The sequence below is a fragment of the Heteronotia binoei genome, chromosome 18, assembly GCF_032191835.1.
Source record: "Heteronotia binoei isolate CCM8104 ecotype False Entrance Well chromosome 18, APGP_CSIRO_Hbin_v1, whole genome shotgun sequence".
NCBI lineage: Eukaryota > Metazoa > Chordata > Lepidosauria > Squamata > Gekkonidae > Heteronotia > Heteronotia binoei.
In genome coordinates, this window is record NC_083240.1 from 25,866,764 (window position 1) to 25,890,596 (window position 23,833).

The following is a 23,833-nucleotide window of genomic DNA, read 5'->3' on the forward strand; positions in this document are numbered from 1 at the left end:
CTAGTTTATTTATATTTCAATTTATATCCCGCCCTTCCCACCGAAGCGGCTCAGGGCGGCTTGCAACATATAAAATCTAACATAGGTTTAGCTTTAAAATATCAATTTACAGCAATTTAAAACAGTAAGATAATAAAACATATAGAACAGCGGTCTGTCGAAATGTTACACTACAGCCTTCCAAAGTTTCCGATGTCAGTTAGTTATAAGCCAGCCGGAAGAGGACTGTCTTGCAGGCCCTGTGGAACTGCCCAAGGTCCCGCAGGGCCCTCACCTTTTCCGGCAGCTGGTTCCACCAGCAAGGCGCCATTACCGAAAAGGCCCGGTCCCTGGTAGATTTCAGACGGGCCTCCTTTGGCCCGGGGATTACAAGCAGGTTTTGAGAACCCGATCTCAGTACTCTCTGGGGAACATGTGGGGAGAGACGGTCCCTAAGGTAGGCAGGTCCTAGGCCATATAGGGCTTTAAAGGTAATAACCAGCACCTTGTACCGGACTCGGTATATTATTGGCAGCCAGTGCAGATCCCGAAGCCCCGGCCGAATGTGCTCCCATCTTGGGAGCCCCAATAACAGCCGGGCAGCGGCATTCTGCACTAACTGCAGTTTCCGGGTTCGGCACAGGGGTAGCCCCATGTAGAGGGCATTACAGTAGTCCAACTTCGAGGTGACCGTGGTGTGACCGTGAATCAGGCTGGGCCTGAGTAGAAAATTGATAGTGGCTAGTGAGAGCTGGCATAGAGTTTTGGAAAGAGGGTGAGACTGGGGAGTGCTGGGTTCAAATCATTCCAGAGTCACAGAGCTTGGAGAACAAAGCGGGGTATAAGTAAACATCAATCAAAATGAATGGTGGACACAATCTGTTTTAACCGTGGGCACACTTTTTAGGCTGGAATCTGTACCAGAATCTATTAGCCTTACCCAGGCTTAACTCAGATTGCATGGAGCCGTCAGAACACACCTGACCATGCCCAGAATTCCTTTCCTTTATCCTGAGCAACACCATCGTGTCCCCAACCACTTGCAAATCTTTCAACAATAACAAGTGGTTGCAATTTGGGAGCACTTATATCTATTGATTTTTTTTTTGTTGTTCTTTGGAAGTTGACATGACAGTCGTTTCTTATTTATTTATTTTTTAAAAAGTCTCCTCCTCCCATTATATTTTAAGTGGCTTACCATGGAAAAAAATTAAATATTTTACAAATGACAGATTAAAAGGTGGGATATGAATAAAGTTGATAAATAACATTTAAATGTAATGTCAAAGCCCAGGGCTTTTTTTGTAGCAGGAACTCCTTTGCATATTAGGCCACACCCCCTGATGTAGCCAATCCTTCTGCAGCTTACAGTAGGCCTGTAGGTATTAAGAGCCCTGTAAGCTCTTGGAGGATTGGCTACATTAGGGGTTGACGGACCCAGGAAGCTGCCTTCTACGGAGTCAGACCCTTGGTCTACCATGGTCGTTCTTGTCAAGTCTGACTGGCAGCAGCTCTCTTTCCCATCACCTTCCTCCATAACCTTTTCAAACTGGAGAAGACAGGGATCCAACCTGGGACCTTCTGCATGCTGAGCAGTTGCCATGGCCCCCAACAACCTAGCATCGCTTTTGAAGAGTTGATAAAGGAAGCATTTTCCAGTCCTGGGAGCAAGTTCCAAAATGCACGGACTGTCACAGAAAACAAAAAAGATCTTGCACTAGAGAGCCAGGTCTAGAGTGTCATGCAAAACAACTAGCGGGAGAAACCAGGACTGCAGAAGGAACACTGAGCTCAACATTCTCTGGGCCTCGCTTGCTCTGGCCCTCCCTGAAGTCCACCAGACTGCTGCTGCTGTAGTTGCACCCCGATAACATATCTCCGTCGCAGTGTAGGCACAATAACTTCTCTACATTCCTGACATAAATTATTGGCCCTGATTGGACAGAGGGGAGGGGGAGGGAAGATCACGACTCCGTTCTGGAGCACCTGCTTTGCATGTGAAAATTCAATCTCTTTTGCATTCTGTTAAAAGAGCTTCGGCGCTAGGAAAGACCTTTCTCTGCCTGAGACCCTGGAGAGCCGCCACCAGCCAGAAGAGACAGCACCAGGCTAAGTGGATCAATGGTCTCTGTCAGGGCTTTTTTTTGTAGCAGGAACTCCTTTGCATATTAGCCCCCATCCCCCTGATGTAGCCAATTCCCCAAAAGCTTACAGGGCTCTTAGTACAGGGCCTACTGTAAGCTCCAGGAGGCTTGGCTATATCAAGGGTGTGTGGCCTAATATGCAAAGGAGTTCCTGCTTCCAAAAAAGCCCTGCTCTCTGTCGAAAGCAGCTTCTTGTCGGGTTGGGTCTACAGCTTTGGTGGAAGAATACCAATTGGGCAGGTTTGAGGCCTGGCATCTCCAGTCTGAGATTCTCCAGTTGCAGGGGCTGGGAACGGCAGGAGATCTTGGGGCGGTGCTGCCAGGCAAAGCTGACACATGGACATTCTGACTCAGAAAAGCAGTGTCATATGTTTCCTTACAGACCCTTACGATGCCGGCGTGGGGCATCCTCATCCCCAGCCGAGCAGCTTCCCAGCAGCCACCGTGTGGTGAAGGTAACGTCGTCGGAATCGGCTGCCGGCCAAGCCCGCCCAACGCAGCTTCCTTTCTGTCGGCCAGCTCGGAGAGGAGCTGTCAGAGCCGACAAACGCATCTGACGTGCCAAATTCGGTGTGAAATTTTCCATCTTCTAATTCGGGAGCCATCCAATTACCTTAACGAGATTTGGGTTGAACTGAAACTTCATGAGGAATGTTTGACACCCCCCCCCTCTAATGGCTTGATTTTTTTTTCTTTACTAGGCTGACATCAGAAGGGTTTTTACAAGGGACAGCCGAGAGCAGACTTCCTGACTGAAATTACTCAAGAACATGGCCATTTGCAAGGGGGCTAGAGGGGGCACTGGCCCCCACGGAATCCTGAATGTGCCGGTCTAAATCAGGTGATCTGCAGCTATGCTTAACAGACCTTGCCTCCTGGATTATTTCTACAGATGTTCTTGCTTTGAGGGTGGTGGTGGTGGGGAAACCCTGGGCTTCAGGCTAGCTATTCCTAGTCACACTCCATCCCGCCTCATTTTGTACAGCTGTCGTTGTCGTGGATTCATTTCTGAGCACTTGCGAGAGTTTCTGTTACTAAATAACCGCAGCCTGATGGCTGGAAATAGGTGGCGGGGCCTTCAGAGTGGCAAGTGAACCCTCAAGCCCCCTTCTGCATTGCCTGATGATTCCCCCTCCCTGCCAAAATGATGCCCCCCTTTCCTTAATATAGAAGGCAGATTCTCACATTCGGTTTGCTCACTCGGTAGGGGCACCGTCAAGGGATGCCTGGGGCGTGTGAAGCTCTGTGATGACCGTTTTGGGCACTGTATAGGGTTCAGAGAGCCAGTTTGGTGTAGTGGTTGTGTGCAGACTCTTATCTGGGAGAACCGGGTTTGATTCCCCACTCCTCCACTTGCAGCTGCTGGAATGGCCTTGGGTCAGCCATAGCTCTCGCAGTTGTCCTTCAAAGGATAGCTGCTGTGAGAGCCCTCTTAGCCGCACCCATCTCACAGGGTGTCTGTTGCAGGGGAGAAGATATAGGATATTGTAAGCCGCTCTGAGTCTCTGATTCAGAGAGAAGGGTGGGGTATAAATCTGCAGTCTACTTCTTCTTCACCAGGGAAAGATGGTCCTGTGCAACTCCTTCCATCGGTCTGATCCAGCAAGGCTCTTCTTATGGTGGAGACAGCGGGTAGGGAGAACTCCCCCCACCCTGTACCTTGGTACTAGAACTTGCAGACTGCCAAGGAACTTGATGGGCAGTAGCGTCAGGGGAGAAAAAAAAATTAAAAGATTCCTCCACCCCGTGGATAATTAACTTATGGAACTCACTGACACAGGATGACTGCTAGCTTAGGTGGTGTTAAGAAGGGAGCTAGACAAATACATGGAGATCAAAAGTTAGCCAAACATAACCATTTATAAGCAGCCCCATGGTGCAGAATGGTAAAGCTGCAGTACTGCAGTCTGAGCTCTCTGCTCACGACCTGAGTTCGATCGTGGCTGAAGCTGGGTTCAGGTAGCTGGCTCAAGGTCGACTCAGCCTTCCATCCTTCCAAGGTCGGCAAAATGAGTACCCAGTTTGCTGGGGGGAAGTGCAGATGACTGGGGAAGGCAATGGCAAACCACCCCGTTAAAAGTCTGCCGTGAAAACGTTGTGATGCGACGGAAATGACTGGTGCTTGCACAGGGGACTACCTTTATCTTATTTACCTCTGAATACCAACTGCAGGAGGGCAAATGGCTGGGGAATGCTGCTGACTTCCTATTCTGTCTGTTGGTTTCTTGGGCTGTCTGGTCATCCAGGTTGAGAGAATGACAAGGACGGAACGGATGGGTCCTCAGACCACTCCTTTAGGTTTCTTCTTCTGGAGTGCTTTAAAATGGCTCCAAAGCACTTCACTCAGAAACTGTACAACAGGCCTGCAAAGCAAGGTCAGTCTTATTTCTACTTTAGAACGTAAGAACATAAGAGAAGCCATGTTGGATCAGGCCAGTGGCCCATCCAGTGCAACACTGTGTCACGCAGCAGCCAAAACCCAGGTGCCATCAGGAGGTCCACCAGCAGGGCTAGAAGATCTCTAGGAGCCCTCCCACTGTGGACACCCCCCTCCCCACAAGCACCAAGGATAGAGCATCACTGCCCCAGATATTCCATCCATAACTTGAGGCTAATAGCTGCAGACAGACCTCTGCTTCATGTTTATCCAATCCCCTCTTGAAGCTGTCTATGCTTCTTCTTGGGAACTGTCTTGAGAAACTGTGGCTTGCCTAAGGTATATGGCAGGGGTCACATCTGAACCAGGGACAGGTTTAGCCACCTGTGACAGCTTCATCACTTGATGCATGAAGCAGCCCTCAAGAGCTAGTCCTTAAACCTAGTTAAAATTCTACCACTGCCACTATCTATGTACCCTAGCTGTCATAAAGCTAAGTCATCACTTGATGGTGTGGCCATCAAAGGATACTTGCACGCATGCACACCAGCCCTTTGACTAAATTGCAACCATTGTCCCTACTGCAGACCTAATTGTTTTGGGTCTCTCTTTTTTGGTCCACAATTAGACAAATTAGTCTAACAGTCAAAGGCTACGACGGCGAAGTGGAGCCTCCAAGTTCAGAGGCAGGTGTACGTACCCATGAATAATTGATATGAGGCAAGCCAGCCCATTACTTTCCTGCCCTGCTTTTCATGATGATGATATTGGATTTATATCCTGCCCTATGGTTTGAATCTCAGAGCGGTCACAATCTCCTTTACCTTTCTCCCTACTCCCAACAGACACCCTGTGAGGTAGGTGGGGCTGAGAGAGCTCTCACAGAGCTAAGGCTGACCCAAGGCCATTCCAGCAGGTGCAAGTGGAGGAGTGGGGAAGCAAACCCAGTTCTCCCAGATAAGAGTCCGTGTACTTAACCACTGCACCAAACTGGCTCTCTTCTGCATGGAGTTGCTTGGAAAACAGAATGCTGCGCTGGGCAAATTCTAGGGTGCAATCCAGCAAAACAGCTCATGTTAATAGTAATAATAACAGTGCCATGATCAGGATAGCCCAGGCAAGCCCAGTTTTGTCAGCTCTCAGAAGCTAATCAGGGTCAGCCCTGGCTAGAATTTGGATGGGAGACCTCTAAGGAGTACCAGAGTTGCTACACAGAGGCAATCAAACTGGCAATGAGAACCAGTTTGATGAAGCCGTTAAGTGTACGGACTCCTATCTGGTAGAACTGGGTTTGATTCCCCACTTTTCCCACATGCAGCTACTGTAGTGACCTTGGATTAGTCACAGTTCTCTCAGAGCTGTTCTCTCAAGAGCAGTTCTCTCAGAGCTCTCTCAGCCTCACCTACCTCACAGGGTGTCTGTTATGGGAAGGAGATTATAAGCCCCTCTGAGATGTCTTTGGATAGCGAAGGGTGTGGTATAAATCCAATCTCCTCTTCTCACCTCTGAATGTCTCGTGCCTTGAAAACCCCCTAGTGTCGCTGTAAATTGGCTGTGTTCTTCCACCAGCATGTTCTACTACCAACAATAATAGCAATAAAACTAAAAACGATTTCTGTAAGGATATGTCCCTAAAACCTTCCTTGGCCAGAAGCACTGTACCTTTAGATCCCAGATACTGGGGAGAAGCAGCAGCGGACTGCATGGAGTCTGGGCTAGGGTTGCCAACCTCCAGGGGATGGCTAAAGATCTCCTGAGATTACAGCTGATCTCCAGGTCTCAGAGATCAGTTCCCCAGAGAAAATGGTCACTCTGAAAGGTGGACTCTGTGGCATTGTAGCCCACTGAACTCCCTTTCCTTCCCAAACTCTGCCATCTTCAGACTCCAACACCCCCCCTCCCCTGGTATTTTCCAAGGTGGAATAGCAACCCTAAGCCTGGCCCCGTTTGATCCCCCAGAGCTCTTCCCTTCTTATTAATTCTTAGGGACACTGACATGCAACCAAGCAGAACTCTGTGGTGCTAAATCAGGGGTGGCCAAACTTGCTTAATGTAAGTAAGATGTCTGTAATATAGTGTCAGATGTCTGAGATCCTCAAGACCGAAGGGAGGGAGGGAGGGAGGGAGGGAGGGAGGGAGGGAGGGAGGAAGGAAGGAGATAGATAGATAGATAGATAGATAGATAGATAGATAGATAGATAGATAGATAGATAGATAGATAGAGGGGTCATTTTGTAGAAAAATAGGTGGTGGAGCTCATCCAGGGATTGTTTATGCAGCTGCACCTATTATTCAATGGACAAGGTAGGTAGGTGGGGAGGAGGAGGTTCAGGAGCTGTGCAGCTGTGGGCAAGGCCTGGATGGATGGAGAGATAGATAAATACAGATAGATAGGGGAGGGAGGTGGAAAGAAAGCAATTTTGACCTTAAATGCATGCTCCAAGCCACCTGCTGGCTTTGCTTGGAGAAGTGATTGAAAGGGAGAAATGCCTTCTCCAAGCCGGCCAACAGGGTGAAGAGTCCCGCAGTACATGCGAAAGAGCCACACGTGGCCCCCGAGCCGCAGTTTCTCTCTCTCCTCCCCCGCTCTCAATAGAGCCTCCACGCTCAGCAGCAGTCTATCCCAGAATCTCGGCGTCGCCGGCGGGCAAGGCCTGTTGCATTCCTGCCCTGCCTCCGGGCCCCCCGCTGAGCACAGGACATGGAGCCAGACAGACCCTTCGGCACCCGACGCGGGGCGAACTTCGCGCCTTCCTCGCCGCCCCCCAGCTGCGTGTCTGGGCGAGCCGAAACTCGAGGGGGGGGGGAAGCACGTGACGCCGGGCAAGCGCGAAGAGCGAGCGAGAGGAAAGGAGGCGGGCGGGGGGCGGCTGGCTGGCGGAGGGGGCGGAGGGAGCCTCTCTCTCGGCTGCTGTTGCTGTTCCCGGCCCGGGGAGGCTCAGAGCGGCGCGAAGACGGGCGGCTGGAGTTTGCAGCGAGCAGAGCCGCCTGCTGTGCAGCCCGGGAAGAAAGCCAATCTGAGGCAGGCAGGCAGGCAGGCTGCAAGGAGCGGAGGCGCTGCCGGCCAGGAAAGGCGCCGCTGCTGCAAGCGCTGCTCCCGCCAACCCATGCGTCGCCCGGGCCTTTGGACGGCGCGCCTCGCTTCGCCTCTCCTGCTGCAGCCGCCGCCGCCGCCGTCTCGATGAGCCCCGCGGGCGCCTCCCGCCTCCCCGGGCGGTGCTAGCGCTTCGCCTCTCCTCGGCGGCGGCTCCCCGGGCCCCAAACTTTCTCCTCCTCGCCGGATCCTCCAACTCTCTCTCTCTCGCTCGCCTCGGATCGCCGACGCCTCCTCCCGCGCCCGTCGCAAGAGCGACCGCCCGGCTGCTGCCGCTGGAATTATTGGCTGCTTTGGGTTATTCGTTTTTTTTTAGGGGGGGGGGCGACACGCGTCTTCTCCTCTTGAGATCCTTTCCCCGGTTGCGCCCAAGCTGCCCTCCGCCTCGGCTGCCTTGGCTCTTAAGGATTTTTTTTTTTGGGGGGGGCGGCTTTGCATCAAGATCTCTCGCGCTGCCCCCTTTTTTCCTTGCACCCCCCACCTCCATCCCTTTGCACCCCCTTGGTATCTTTTCCGCCTTAATCTTTGCCTCCCCCCCCCCCACCTCCGTCCTAAGTGCCTCCCTTCGGGTTATTTTTTTTGGGGGGGGGTGTGTGCTCTGCCTCCCTTCCCCTTTTTTCTTCGATCCTCCCCCTTCCCCACCACGGAGCCCGAGCTTGCTGTTCTTGCCTGGGGGGAAGCGGCGCGGAGAGCCTTCCTCGGGGGGAAATCCGGGGGGGGAGGGCTCGCGGGAGCAGGCGGGGGGACCCCCGTTTCCCACCTCCCGCTGCGCCCTCCGTGGCCCTCGCCTCCCGCCCCACCTCCTGGGTTGGCTCCGGCTTCGGATCGCACGTGCTTGGATTCGGTTGTCGCCGGCGCGCCTCGCCCCGGATTCCGCCATGGCCTTGGCGGAGAAGAGGACGCGATCCGGACCCGCCGCTCTCCTCTGCTGCATCGGGGCGCTGATCAGCCAGGGTAAGTCTCTCCCCCCCCCCCCCCCCAGCACGAAGGAAGGGGGGCTCATGGCGACGTCTGCAGGTTTGGGAGGCGGTGAAGCAATAACGTAGACGAGAGGGTGTCTGAGCATGAGCAGAATGCATCCCGCTTGGTTTGTCAGAGCCTGCGGGGGGTGGGTGGGTGGCGTTAGGAGCCAGGGTTTAGCGCTGGAAATGTGGAAGGAGAGGCATTTAAGTATATATGCAGCATAGCTGGCCCCAATTAGGTAATAAAAAACAAGCGTGCCTCTGAGCATGATCAGAAAGCACCCCCCCCCCAAATATTAACTGAAGCCTGAATATTTGTGGGACTGACGGATAAAGCCTAAAAGAGCAGAGATTCTCAAAACATATGCAGAGTTCCCCTTCCTATGGATCTTTGGGGTTAGTGGATGTGCCAAATCACACGAAGGTCTTTTTAGAAATTAAGCTGTTATCCCGAGAGCATGAACGGGTGGTGTTGGCCTCGCTCGATCTTAAACCTCAGGCCTCTCTCTCTGGCTCCGAGGCTTCATTCATTCCTCTTTCCCACTCCCAGCTCTTCTCCGCATGGCTTCTTGTGTACACCTTTGTTGATTCTCAAGTCTTAATTTTAGAACTGGAAACTGAAATCCGCCTTTGGCGAAAGGGCTGAGGTTTACTATGCGAGCTGACAACGCAAAGAGCGTCTAGGAGAAGGTGCGTAGTATCTTAGGCTTGGTTTGTTGGGCTTGCTGGGACATTGAGCGTGTGCAGAGTGATTTTCCTCCTGTCGGTAACCCCTGGCTTGGCAGATGTGGTTTTGAGGTGACTCAGGCCAGTTTTCAGTCGAGATCTGGCTTACTTCCAGAACTGATTTTTCCGGGGCTCTATTCTACCTTTGGTTATAGGTGCCTCAGAGCATAAACGGAGTGCCTTTTCTCACCGGTTAATTGCACCTCCCCCTGCCTCCCATAGTTTGAGCCAGGGAGATGCAGCTCTCAAATGGGGTGTGCACACTCTAAGCATCTTTCTGTTCCTGAACCTCTCTGTTTTCAAAATTAATTCTTGGCTAGCTGGCTTCCCACCCCCTTAGCCCACCCCCCATCCCCTGGTTTCCTCAGAATGCTTTGGTTTCCCCTGGAGGGAGAGTCGTGTTTTGTTCTCCCCTTCTTGGCCTCTGACACGGATACAGCACTGTTGCCTCATCCGGTCCTTTCGCTCAGCCCCCCAATATGGAAAAGAGTCCCTCTGAATGAAACAAGGAAGAGAAAGGGAGTGGGAAGGGAGTCCCCCTTCTGCCCCGCTTGTTGTAGACAAAATTCGACCCACAATCACAGCTTTTGCCTGTTGGTTTCAGATCATCATTGTCCGATATGCCCCAAAGGGTCTGGAAAAGGCCACCATGATAATACCACGATGGTACAACAGGGCAACTGTGGCGGCCTGCGGAGGGAAATGCACTTTGCACGTGCCCAGAGAGATCTCGGCAATGACTTCAAGTGGTTGGGGAGGCTGTCAGCCCTCATGATAAAGTGAGCTGCAGGTGTAAGACTCTGAGCGTGCGCTGAACTGGGATTGGATTGGCGCATGGCTGAGTGCATTTGTACTGTGGATTGCGCCTCTTTGGTAGCATCTGGGAGCCCCCTGGAGAGTGTGTGGGCGTCTAGCGTTTGTTCTGGGTTTTCCCTTTCGTGTTACAATTCTGTCCCCCCCCTCCCCCACAGCAACCCTCTTTCTTTGAGCAAAGGTACCTCGTGTCACCCCCTTCACCTGCAAATCGTGGCTGCAGAAAGGCTCAGCGGCCGCCAGAGACCTCGGCCCCACGATTCAAGGCATCCACGAGAGGCACAGATTCTCTGATTTTTCTCCCGTGGGCGATGCTGGGCCCTGGCAGCCCTCTTTGCCAGCTGGCCTTTGGGGAAAACTAACGTGAGGAGGGGCATGCGGGAGGCAGATGAGGGAGAAAAGCAACGGCCTGGATGGCACGGACAGTTTCCCAGCATGTGTGGAAAAGGGGCTTTTGGGGGTACCGGTTTCGGTCCAGAATCTGTGTCGAGCAGCGGAACAAATTGCTTTGCGACTGTCTTTCTTTTGCAAAGAGGGATCTGAAAGGCAGGGATATGCAATAAAGACCGTGCACGCCGCTGGTAGTGGTTGTGGGCCAACTTGGAAACAATGCCCCCCATTGAGGAAGCGCTATCTTTCTTTTGGGGGGTTGCATCTTTCGATATTTTCCTACTGGGTAAGTCTGTCCTTGTATTGAGGAGAGGGGGGAATGCGAGCAGGCAGAACTGGCGGCTGGAATGCATTCCTTGGGGTGGGTGGGGGCTACTGGGGGGGCGGGCGAGGACGTTGATGACAGAGAGGGCTTTTGTTTGGGTACCTGGAGACGCTGCTCGCAAAGGAGAAGAGACGTGTATGCCGATCTCTTTTCTGAACACTTGGATGCTGTCCGGATGGACGCTGGGATGGGCAAGAAGCCTCAATTTGCCAAGGGACAAATCTGTCTGCCAGGGAGGTGGGCTTCTGTCTTCGCTCTGCAAACTGAGAACCTCTCCCCTCTTCTTTGCCAGGGTGTGATTTCGGAACTGACCTGAGCAAGGTGTGAAACTTTGCTTTTCTGGAAACCCTGCAATTCTGGTGCTGTGTCCACAGCTTCGCTTTTTTTTTTCTTTTTTGCAGCTTTGGCGTGTGTGTGTTAGATTTTTCACAGCTGCCTTCTCCAAATCCACCAGTGTGTGGAAATAATCAGCCTGCCCCTCTTCCCCCCCCCCCACTCCCCAGCCAACCCCAGGAATGGAGCCAGGAGCGACAGCAATCTATGGAATCGCATTATAAAAACGATTAATAATATATCACAACGAAGCGTTAAAAGGCTTCGGGTAGAAGTGCCAGGGTTTATGGCTGCGTCTCATTCTTTGCAGTTAAGTTTACAAGTATCTGGGTCCTCTTCCCGGGCCCTCCCACTCCCTCAGTGAGCAGATGGCGAATAAGGCCGAATGACGGGTCCGGAGCTGGCTGCAGCCTCTTGGTGGAGAACAGGGAACAGGGGGGCTTGGTCCAACGTCTCTGCCTCAGATTGCTTGAAGATCTGGGGTGCTGGGAGTCAGAACCAAAACGTTTCCAACCCTCCTCCTGCCCTCCTCCACGTCTGCTTCCTGCTTTTCCAATGAATCATCTGTATTGTCCCCCGGATTGCAGCCTTTGAACATGTTAAAAATCGTGAAGATTCTCGCCCAGCTGGAATAGGGCACTGGCGAGGGAAAGCAGCCACAGCTATGGGGGGGGGGGCGCTTTGCACGATATGGGATTGGCTTTAGGAATTCAAGGATGCGGTGGTGGCCATGAGCTTTCTGGGCTTTAAAAACGACAACAGCACTTGAGACACATTTATGGAGAGTGGGTCTGTGTATCGCAGTGATAGTGCAATGGTGCTTCCATGTACAGGGGCAGTATATCTCAGAGTGCCAGAAGCATAGAACGATCAACAGGGCAGACTTGGGCTTTTATGACTTCCCCTGCGAGCATCTTGGTGGCACGTTGCAGGCTGCTGTTGGAAACTGGATGCTGGGTCTAATCTACTGGTGGTGGTGGGGATCAGGGCTTTTTTTTTTTTTTGTAGCAGGAACTCTTCTTTGCATATTAGGCCACAACCCTCTTATGTAGCCAATCATCCAAGAGCTTATGGGAGTCTTATTACAGAGCCTACTGTAAGCTCTTGGAGGATTGGCTGCATCAGGGGTGTGTGGCCTAATATGCAAAGGAGTTCCTGCTACAAAAAAAAAGCCCTGGTGGGGATTATGTGGAATATACCATCACTGGGCACTTGTAAGAACATCCAGAGAAGGGCCCATTGTGCCCTTATATCGAACTTGTGCGGCGGTTCAGAATTGTAGTCCTCATGCAGTAAACAGTTGTGCTGTGAGAGATGGATCAAGATGGTTGGCTGCGTTTGTCTGTCTGTAGCAGCAGAAAAGACCAGGAGTCCAGGAGCACCTTCAAAACGAGTAATATTTGCAGCCGAGTATGAGCTAGAAGCGAGTTGCTGCTCGTCTTCAGATTTCCCTTGCAAGCTACCTGAAGAAGTGAGCAAAAGCTCATTCCCAGCCACAATGTTTTAGAAAGTATTTTTTTCCATTTGTGTGTATGCCTGGAAGTCATGGTGACTCCCAGTGATAGGGCATGGAAGACATTCCTAATAGGGCATGGAAGACATTCAGAGAGGTGGCTTGATACAACCTGCCTCAGCCTCCTGGTCTTGGTATTCCAAGGAAGTCTCCCATCCAAGTACTTGCCAAGGCCTGCTTAGGTTTCGAGATCTGATGAGCTCGGGCTTGCCTGGGCTATCCAAGTCAGGGCACCTCAGCACAAATTCTGTTAGTCTTTAAGGTGCTCCACTTTTCTGTTGTGAGAGATGGGTTGTGGCAGTGAAGGGGCGGGGCCAAGATTCTTCTGTCGTGCTGGATTGATGGATGGCTCAGAAGTGCTGTGGGCAGAACAAGGTAGGCTGGAGAGTTCTAGGCCCCGTGGCTGCAGACGCATGTTGGTTTGCTGGGAGTTTTTCAAAGCTCACTTGTGGAAGAAGCTCCTTTTTTAATGAGCTAGTTGTCCACCTATAAGTTATGCTTACAACTGCTTCCTTGAGGTGCTGTTTTGCTACGCATGTGGGTATTGTTTCAAATCCTAGGGGAACACTGAACATTGTTTATGCATTTCCTATGATATTGTTTCTAAGTTTTGCAATCCGCCTTGAGTCCCAGAAGGAAAGGCAGACTATAAACAAAGCAAAACCCATAAATAACATGTCCCTTTCCTACTTGTGGTCAGAAAAGCCACTGCTTAGAATTCTGCAGGTTGCCTCTCATCTGCAGACTGAAGCCACATTTTGACATGGGCACCATTGCATGATGAATGGAGAGGGCAGAACCAGCTTCCAGTGGCGTCTTCAGCACTGTTAGCTTTTGCAGTGGCAAGTGGAAAATACCATGTGTGAGTATTGCCTATCTTGGGTATGACTCACCATTGAGAAGGGGAACTAAGTGCCTGGTGAATGAGGTGGTAGGTGGTAGATTAGAATGGATGATACCTCTTCAGGTTGCAGGTAGTGTAGAAGAATAGGGTCGTATAGTCCTGATATGGCAGAGTGGACTGAGCATTTGAAATGGCAGGTAGGGGTGTGTGTGGGAGAATAGGGTGGTACAGTCCTGACAAACTGGAATGCACTGTACCACTTGATTGCAGATTGTGTAGAAGAATGTATTGTAGGGTGGTAGAGTCCTGACATGGCAGAGTGGACCACACCACTTCAGATGGAAGGTAGGGTGTGTGTAGGAGAATGGGGTGGTACAGTCCTGACAAACCGGAACGCACTGTACCACTTCAGATTGCAGGTATGGGATGTCACTGTTGAACGTTTCCCATACAACGTGTAAAACACTCCATTCAGTTAAAAAGTTAGCACATCAGTGAAAGGGTCTGCCCCAATCTGCTACTTGCTGTCCTGGTTTTTTACTTGCAGGGAGTTTTCATACATATAAGGGAGAGATCCCTTCCCCCAATGTGCAGGGCTGTATCATCTCCAAGTGTTGACATCTCATTCCACCCTAAATGCAGACAAGACGCCAGCCTGTGATATTGCTTCCATCAAATTTTTTCCTCTCGTTTGCAAGTCACCACTTGATCTTTGTGTCTTCAGGTGGGGAACGTGCATTTTGGAACCTGAGGACAGCCAAGGAGGAATCCTCCTACCAGGAATGCAAGGTGTGCCTTCCCCGCAGCCCTTTGCTGTGCCATGAAATACGCAACTGTGTTTATCGTGAAAGTGCAAGGACTCTGGAGCTGTTGGGAATGCAGCTGAGCCCCTGTACGTGTTCATCTGTGCTGGGAGGGAGGTTATAAATGAGACACAAAATGACCCCTGTGGTGGTATGGGGGAGCAACAGAAGGATTCACCTGTTGTGTCCTTAATGCCCAGCCTCTGAATGAGGAGGCAGAAGTCATTTTAAACAGGAGCACAATTCAATAACTCGGGTTCTTTCTCTGTATGCAGCTGCAGTAACAACAGCTTTCCTTTCCTCTGTTTTTGTCCACCCTAATCGTGGAGCGGACTTGAAGCAACAGTTGTCACAAAACATCACGTTGCCTGCAGCTTCCAGTGGGAAACTGTGTCAGTCTGTAGAGTTGCGCTGCACTAAATGATTCACAAAGTTACATAGAAACAGGGCCTTTTTTGGTAGAAAAAGCCCAGCAGGAACTCATTTGCATATTAGGCCACACCCTGATGCCAAGACACCTGGGACGGCGTTCCTGTGCATTCCATCTAAAAAAAAAAAGCCCTGCATAGAAAAATGATGTGGTCCGTATGACTGTGTGTAGCTTGCTTAGATTAGGGTCCTGCTATGGAATTTTGCATCGCTTAAAGTGTCATTTCAGTACTTAGACTTTGCATCAGTTCTGTTTTTTCACCTCTGGTTTGTTCTACTACCCTAATCTCATTACACCATTTCTTGACGGTCCCATCCCATCGATTGTATTGACTTACTCTGTGCAATCCGCCTTGAGTCTGAGTGAGAAAGGCAGACTATAACCAATGTGAAAGAGGTAAAAAGGAAGAAAGGAGCACAATAAAATGGGAGCCCGGTGGGACCTTAAAGACAAATAATATGTGTTCCAATAGGACCTTGAGTCACAGCTCACTTCATCAGCTGCACAGGAGTGTCCTACCGTTGGGCAGATGTATTTATGCTCTATTCTGCCTACTAGCCCTGACCTGGATGGCCCAGGCTAGCCCAATCTCATCAGATCTCAGAAACTAATCAGGGTCATCCTTGGCTAGTATTTGGAAAGGGGACCTCCAAGGAAGACCAGGGGCATGATGCAGAGGCAGGCAACAGCAAACCACCTCTGAAACATCTCTTGCCTAAAAAACAAGTCTAGCTTGCCACCTAGTGGTGCATAATACTAATAGAGCTATAATTTCTGGCTGCCAGGTAGTCTTTGGTTCTCCTGGCTATGCTGTACACACTGCCGTATGGCAATTGTTGTTATTTATCCTTCTGCCTGCTGTTTGAACACTCTGGTACATCTGATAAAAGGAGTTCTGACTCACAAAAGTTTGATTGTTCGCCTAGATTCTGTTGGTCTTGGAGGTGCCCTGGGACGCCTGTTTTGTTTTGCTACTGCTCCATGTACGTATTAGAGGATCGGATGCCATTATGTCATAGATGGAATGAATTTCAGATTCCAGTTCCATTCCTGATACCTGCTTGACAAGGGACTGGCTCAATTATTTGTGGCAGAGCAGCTACTCTGCAGAAGATCCCAGGTTCAATCCCCATCATTTCCAGTTAAAAGAATCAGGTAGGAGGGAATGTGAAAGGTCTCATTCTGAGTCTCCGGAGAGTGCTGCCAGTTAGAGCAGACAATACCAACTGTGATAGTCCAATCATCTGACTCAGTATCTCTCTCGGCTTGGCTTCGCGAACGTAGATTTAAGAAGGGTGCAATAGTCCACGTCTGCTGCAGGCTCGCTGGTGGCTGACAAGACCAATGCGGGACAGGCAGGTCCGGCCACAGTGGCTGCAGGGAAAAGTCTGATTTAGGGTTGGTGCTGTAGCAGTGCGATTCTTCCTCAGTCTCCTTTTGTCCTCAAGACCAGCTATGCGTGCGTTCTCAAAGGAAGAGACAGCCTGGTGGATGGTGTGTCTCCATGCTTTGCGATCTGAGGCTAGGTCAGACCACTGGTGATGGTTGATGCGACAGGTGCCAAGGGATTTCTTCAAGGAGTCCTTGTACCTCTTCTTTGGTGCCCCTCTATTTCGATGGCCGGTGGAGAGTTCGTCATACAGGGCAATCTTGGGAAGGCGGTGGTTTTCCATCCTAGAAATATGCCCTGCCCAGCGCAGCTGCGTCTTCAGCAGCAGTGCCTCGATACTGGTAACCTCCGCCCACTTGAGGACTTCAGTGTTGGTCACAAAGTCATTCCAGTGGATGTTGAGGATGGTGCGAAGGCAGCGCTGATGAAAGTGCTCGAGGAGTCGCAGGTGATGACGGTATAAAACCCACGATTCGGAGCCGTAGACTCTGACTCAGTATACGGCAGCTTTATTTGTTCATCTTGGATCTGCCACAATCTCTTTATGCTAACCTACACCATGCAAGGTTGTTTCAAGGCTAAAATGGGGGTCAAGACCCTTCACATTCCCACCTGCCTGATCCTTCTGGAGATGCTGGGGTTTGAAGAAAAAGGAGATGTTGGATTTGTATCCCACCCTCCACTCTGAATCTCAGAGCAGCTCACAATCTCCTTTATCTTCCTCCCCCCCTGTGAGATACGTGGGGCTGATAGAGCTCTTACAGCAGCTGCCCTTTCAAAGACAACCTCTGCCAGAGCTATGGCTGACCCAAGGCCATTCCAGTAGCTGCAAGTGGAGGAGTGGGGAATCAAACCCGGTTCTCCCAGATAAGAGTCCGCACGCTTAACCACTACACTGAACTGGCTCTTCTGGGGCCTTCTGCATGCAAAGCAGCTGCTCTGCCACTGAGCCACAACCCCTCCTCCACTGGGTTATATTAGCATACAGTACAAATATAGTTCTAGGTGAGATTGTTTATCTGTGTCTCCTTTCCTATATTGCATTGGGACCTGGGGAAGAACAAAAGACCCTCGCACTTGAGGGTGAAACAGCTTTCCAGGATCCCCTTTGCAAGTCATTTGAAGCCTTCTCAAAATGCTTTTAATTGTAGAGGGACTGTAGGATCCCCCACCTTCTTAGCACAGGCTGCTTACCTTTTCTTCAGTGAGGCGCAGGAGGAATGTTTTCCTCGATGGTGGGACATCCATCCTTGTGTCTCTTTGCGGCTCTGTAGCATTTGCCTGGAGGCGTCAACCGAATCGATGCACTGCTTGGTTTACACATTCTGTGAGGTTGGATTGACAGCCTGTTAAACTCTTATTTTTTCATGTTCGAGGGGTGGATTGGTGGTGGAGTGTGTGTGTGTGTGTGTGTGTGTGTGTAGGATGAGCTAAAAGCAAACATGTGCAGATTCCTGCAGAAGCAGCTCCACGGGTTGGAGAGGTGAGGCACTGTGTTCTTGGTGCCATTTGTGGTCAACACACTCAACAGAACCCATGGCACTTTCTCTCATGCCAGCCCCATAGTGGCAAATAGTAGTCAACTGTGTCTGCCCTGCTCCTTTTCATGTCTGTGAAGTTTGGGCAGGAGGCAATATTTTGGGACTGCACTCCTTGTTTTTTGGGGGTGCTGTTTGGCCTTGGGTCAGCCATAGCTCTCATAGGAATTGTCCTTGAAAGGGCAGCTGCTGTGAAAGCCCTCTCCCCCACCCACCCCACAGGATGTCTGTTGTGGGGGGGAAGATATAGGAGATTTTAAGCCACTCTGAGTCTCTGATTCAGAGAGAAGGGCGGGGTATAAATCTGCAATCGTCTTCTTCTTGAGTCATGCGTCTGCTCTCCACTCACCTTTCACACGAACACATGAAGATGATGGAAACTGAACCAGAGTTTGGTCCATCAGGGTCAGTATTGTCTACTCCAAGTGGCTGTAGCTCTCCAGTCTCCCAAGCAGAGGTCTTTCACAGCACTCGTTGCCAGCTCTTTTAACTGGAGATGCTGGGGGTTGAACCTGGGACCTTCTGCACGGCAAGCAGAGGCTGTACCACTGAGCCACAATGCCTCCTCTTAGCCTTGGATGTGATGTCAGTGGAATCCTAAGCAGAGCTGCGCCCTGCTATGTTAGGGGGCTTAGAAGAGTGTTAACTCCAATTAGGATTACACAGTAGATACCCCAATGCAGGGGTGGCCAAATTTGAATAAATGTCAGATGTTTGAGAGCCGCAAGACATGAAGGAAGGAAAAAAATGGGAGGAAGGAGGTGAAGGTGGAAAGAAAGCAACTTTAACTTTAAAAGCATTCTCTAAGCTTCCAGCTGGCTTGGCTTGGAGAAGTGATTTAAAGAGAGAAATGCCTTCTCCAAGCTGGCTGACAGGATGTGTGTGGGGGCCTTTGAGAGCCGCACAATATGTGTGAAAGAACCACATGTGGCTCCTGAGCCACAGTTTGGCCACCCCTCCTCTAGAAAGTTGGCAACGAAGTGCAAGGATCAGATTCTGGCAGCCCTCCTTTCCTCTGAATCTTGACAGTCTTACAAGCCCCTGAATAATTTGGTTGTTATCTGGGGAACAAATGATGCTCCACTGAGAGTGCAAGGGTTTTGTTCATGCTGGGAATGTCTGAGCAAATTAGTAGCTTAGATGCATATGAAGAAGTTTATTTATTTTATTTATTTTTGTTAGTTTGTACTCTGCCCTTTCCCACAACTGGGCTCAGGGCAGATAACAACAGAAATTAAAACAATTAGAAACTACAAGCTAAAATCATAAAACAAACAACATATATGTCACAGACGGTGGTTTCCAGTTGGGCATTTTATATATATCAATACAACAGTAGGCCCAGAGATGGAATAATTGATTAAGATAAGATTAAAATAAGATTTCATCATGACCAATGTTCCCTCTACGCTGCAGAGTCTTGTGAGCAAAAATTCTACTTTGTGAGCTACTGGCATTAAAGTTGTGAGCTGGTGCATAAATTATTGTGTTCTGGGGTCATCCTTCCTGAGCTAAGACAAAAATGTATCAGCTGGAAGCTAAAAATCTGTGAGCGCCCGCTAACTCAGCTTAGAGGGAATGCTGATCATAACAGGTAAGGAAGGCCAGGCAGATTTAGCCCAAGTAGCGCAGCCCTCTCTGACATGGCTTAAAAGATACCCTAGGTGGACATGTGCATGCAGCAGATGGAAGGTGGAAGGCAGGGAAGGGGGTTCTGCACACACAAACCTGTGGAACTCCTTGACACAGGATGTTTGGAGGGTTGACAGCAGCCTGCCTCTTCTCCAGGGCCTTTCAAAAGGAGTTTGCGCCCAGGAGATTCTTGTCCAAGCTGCCTGGGAATGATCTTTTTGCGTTGTTGCTCTCCCCATATCCATCTGCTAGACCTTTCCAGTTCGTGACCATGCTTTGAGGTATTTGTCTGGCTGTAGATGGAAAAGCTTGGGTGGAACTGGAGAACTTTTGAGCCCCTCGGCTGCAGTTAGCGTGCCTGTGACAGAAACGAAGCTTTAATGCTCTCGTTCCAGACTTGTGAATTGATCAACGGCTGTGCAGGAAAGGGGATTGATAATTGCATTTCAACTTTCTTCATTCTTTTGTGTCCCCTATAAATAGCTGCAATCTGTCTGAAGCTCCTATTTAGCTCTCCGCCTTCCGTTTTTGTACACGTTTAGGGGATGGCTTTTGACATTTTAAGCCTCTCCTGCCGCTTTGGAAGTGACTGTTTGATAGCAATGAATATTGTGCCTCACTGACTCAATTCTTCTTCCTTATTTATTCGTTGGTCTTCCCCCCACCCTGAGCCTCTGGTCTGTGATGAGAGGGACAAAGTTGGAACCCAAATGCTTTGTCAATTTCCCTAACCAGTTATTGTCTTCAGAAGCCCTACCTGGGGAACTCCCTGTCGCAAAATGTAAAGAGTCCTGCAGAATGAGTTGCAGAATGCTGGACTATACCACTTCAGAATGGTGTAGGGGGTTGTAATATTTTTGAATGCTACCTTTATTTAACCCTCCCGCTTCCTATACATAGTAAAAGGGTCTGGCAGATACTCAGAGGTTGCTGAATAAAGCCTGCTTCTGCTTCCAGCTCTGGTATTCCAAGGAGGTCTCTCATCTAAGTACTTGCCAGAGTCACCCCTGCTTAGCTTCCAAGATGTGATGAGAATGGGCTTGCCTGGGTTATCCAGGTCAGGGCTGGGAGATGTAGGTTCAAATCCCCACTCTGCCATGGAAGCTTGTTGGTTGACCTTTGGGCCAGTCAACACTCTCAGTCTAACCTCACAGGGTTATTGTGAGGATAAAATGGAGAGGAGAATAGTGGGGAGGGTTATAGATGCAGTAAGTATAAATAGCCCATGTATTTGTATTTATTTAATTCATTTATACCCTGCCTTTCCCTGTGCCTCATGGCGCAGAGTGGTAAAGCAGCAGTACTGCAGTATTGTGGGTCTGAACTCTCTGCTCACGACCTGAGTTCAATTCCAGCGGAAGCTGGATTCAATAGTCGGCCCAAGGTTGACTCAGCCTTCCAGCCTTCTGAGGTCGGTAAAATGAGTACCCAGCTTTCTGGGGGGAAAGCGTAGATGACTGGGGAAGGCAATGGCAAACCACCCTGTAAAAAGTCTGCTGTGAAAACGTTGTGAAAGCAATATCACCCCAGAGTCGGAAATGACTGGTGCTTGCACAGGGGGCCTTTCCTTTTCCTTTCTCTGTAATGGAGACCCCAAACACCTCATCTTGTTCTCTCTGTTTTATCCTCACAACTGTTTGAGGTAGGTTAGAGAATGTGACTGGCTCAGGGGTCACCCAGCAAGCTTCCATGGCATGAGTGGAGATTCGAACCTGGGTCTTCCAGATGCCAGTCTGACAATCTTAACCACTACACCACACACTGGAAAGAATGGCTTAGCATGCTCCTCTCCCAGCAGTGGCTTTTTTCCTCCAAAAAAAGGCTTAGATTTATAGATGGAGGATTGATCTATGAACCATGATAGCTTGGTGGAGTCTCCCATGTTCCAAGGCAGTGTAGCTGTGAATATCAGATGCTGGAGGAGAAAGCGAAAGGATCAGGTCTGTAGCTATGGGGGACCCCGGGGGGGGCAGGCTGCTCTATGTAAAACCCCTTCCCTCTGTAGGGCCCCTCCATTCTCAGCCTACTTCTCTCTCCCCCCCACATAAGAGAGAGCATGAGAGAGTGACAGCAAAAGTGGCAGCGAGAGAGAACGGGAGAGCAGGAGAGAGAGAGAGAGAGCGTGACAGCGAGTGAGAGAGCATGAGAGAGAGAGTGACAGCAAAAGTGGCAGCGAGAGAGAACGGGAGAGCAGGAGAGAGAGAGAGAGAGCGTGACAGCGAGTGAGAGAGCATGAGAGAGAGAGTGACAGCAAAAGTGGCAGTGAGAGAGAACGGGAGAGCAGGAGAGAGAGAGAGCGCGACAGCGAGTGAGAGAGAGTGACAGCAAAAGTGGCAGTGAGAGAGCAATGAGAGAGAGCATGCCCCCCCACCCAAAATTTTATCCCCTGCCCACCCACCCCCTCAAATTTCTGGCTATGGGGCTGGAATGGAATGCCTGGGGCTTTAGCAGAGGAGCCGTGGCTCAGTGGCAAAGCGTCCGCTTGGCATGCAGAAGGGCTCACGTTCAATTCTCATCATCTCCAGTTGAAAGGATCAGGCAACAGGTGATGTGAAAGGCCTCTCTGTGCCCGAGACCCTGGAGAGCTGCTGCCAGTCTGAGCGGACAGTCCTGACCTTGAAGACCTGATGGTCCAATTTGGTCCAAGCAGCTCCATGAGTTTTTTTATCGGGTCCTCGGGAGCAGCCAGCTCTTGCATGAAACGGATGCTGCTAGTGGCAATGCAGGCAGTGGACCAGCCTCTTCCCTCTTCCTCCCCTCGCCCCCCTTCCTCGCTCCTTAGGTGAGAACATGGCCCCGGATGGTGGGGAAATGGACCGGCTTGTCATCTTTATCAAAGGGAGAGTGTCGTAAAGCACCGGCGCCTTGCCAGCAACCGCTCTCTTCTGATGAGATCGCTGTGGCCGTATTTCACCGGCCCTCCGAGAGCCCTGTTGAAATGCTGCACCTGCTCATGCTCTTTCCAGGAGCTTCTTTCCAGCCTGCAGCTCTTTCTGCTCCTGGGGAGGGAAGGGGGGGTGCACTGATTTAGAGCCGGGGGAGAGGTAATTGCAGGGATGTTTATTTGTAGGCGCAGTCTGCTGGAAAATGCATCTCTTCCACCCCCCACACTTCAGCATCCCCCCCACCTTTTCGACTCGGAGAAAAGCCAAGCAGAAAGCCAGCTTCTGTGTGCGATGTGCATTAAAGCTGGTGACCGGTTATTGAGCCCGGCTTGTCTTGTTCCCCCTTTTTTACTGGGATGGGTTGCTGAAAAATCATTAAGGGATGGATCCTGCTATATGCCAACTGCGGCAGGAAAGCTGCACCAGAGGAACTGTGCTGGTGGAACGCCGCTGTCTCCCAGTGCGTGTCAGTGGGCTGCTGCAGATGCGAGGTTGAGAGCCAACTGTGAGTCTCTTTCACCACCAGCTTTTTTCCTACCTTTATTGGGGCTAAGGGCTATTTATCACCAGCATTGTGGTCACCCGAGGTTCCTCTCAAGGTGGCTTGTTAGCCACTCTTAAGAATGCAGAATAGGTTAGATTTGTCTAGGCCAGGGGTGGCCAGACTTCTTCAACATAAGAGCCACATAGAATAAATGTCAGATGTTTGAGTGCTGCAAGACATGAACATCAGATGTTTGAGATCTAGAAGGGAGGAAATAAGGTAGGCAGGCAAATAGATTGGGGGGAGGGAGAGGTGGAAAGAAAGCAACTTTAATTTTAAATGCCTTCTCCAAGCCACCAGCTAGCTTGGCTTGGAGAAATGACTTACAGAGAGAAATGCCTTCCCCAAGTTGGGTAAAGGGGCGGTGGGGGGCTTTGAGAGCCACACAATATGAATGAAAGAGCCACATGTGGCTCCCGAGCCACAGTTTGGCCACCCCTGGTCTAGTCCAAACAGTCTGTACCCTGCAGTGTCTGCTTCAGGGAGTCCACAAGCAGGGCCTGACCACCCACAGTCCTTGTGACTAACAATCTGAATTCTCCTAATTCCCCTTTGAAAGACCTCTAAGCCAGTGGCTGTTGTGGTATCTTATGGCGATGGATGCCGTCAGGGGTGGAATTCTAGCAGGAGCTGCTTTGCATATTAGGCCACACCCCCCTGATGTAGCCAGTCCTCCCAAGAGCTTACAAGGCTCTTTTTTGTAAGCTCTTGGAGGATTGGCTATCTCAGGGGTATGTGGCCTAATATGCAGAGGAGCTCCTGCTAGAATTCCACCCCTGGATGCCGTTAAGTTAAACAAGCATGATAGGATGTCCTGAACTTAACGGCCCCTCAGAGATTGGGTGATTGCTGAATTCTGGCATTCTTTCTCTCCCCCTGCCCCATTAATAATTTTATAAACCTTGATAGAATCCCCACCTTGGCACATTGCTGTAAAACAGGGATGTCAAACATACATCACAGGGGCCCAATCAGGCTCCCAGAGCAACTGGCTGTTGTTTGCTTCCTTCTGCATCACAACTTGCTTTGCCAAGCTTGCTCAATACCACAGGAGCTACAGAGCAAGGTCTCTATTTTCTCCATGGGCTGAGGATCTTCCCTTGGGGAGGAA

General features: G+C 50.5%; 1 protein-coding gene across 1 annotated transcript in view; it reads left to right on the plus strand.

Moving 5' to 3' along the window:
* Positions 1-8,373: 8,373 nt before the first annotated feature.
* TMEM132E (transmembrane protein 132E) overlaps positions 8,374-23,833 on the plus strand; it is a 201,714-nt gene continuing 186,254 nt past the window's right edge. The window contains exon 1 of the mRNA XM_060259121.1: positions 8,374-8,548. Coding sequence (XP_060115104.1) covers positions 8,473-8,548 — 76 coding nt within the window. The 5' untranslated portion in view covers positions 8,374-8,472. The remainder of the gene's footprint in view (positions 8,549-23,833) is intronic.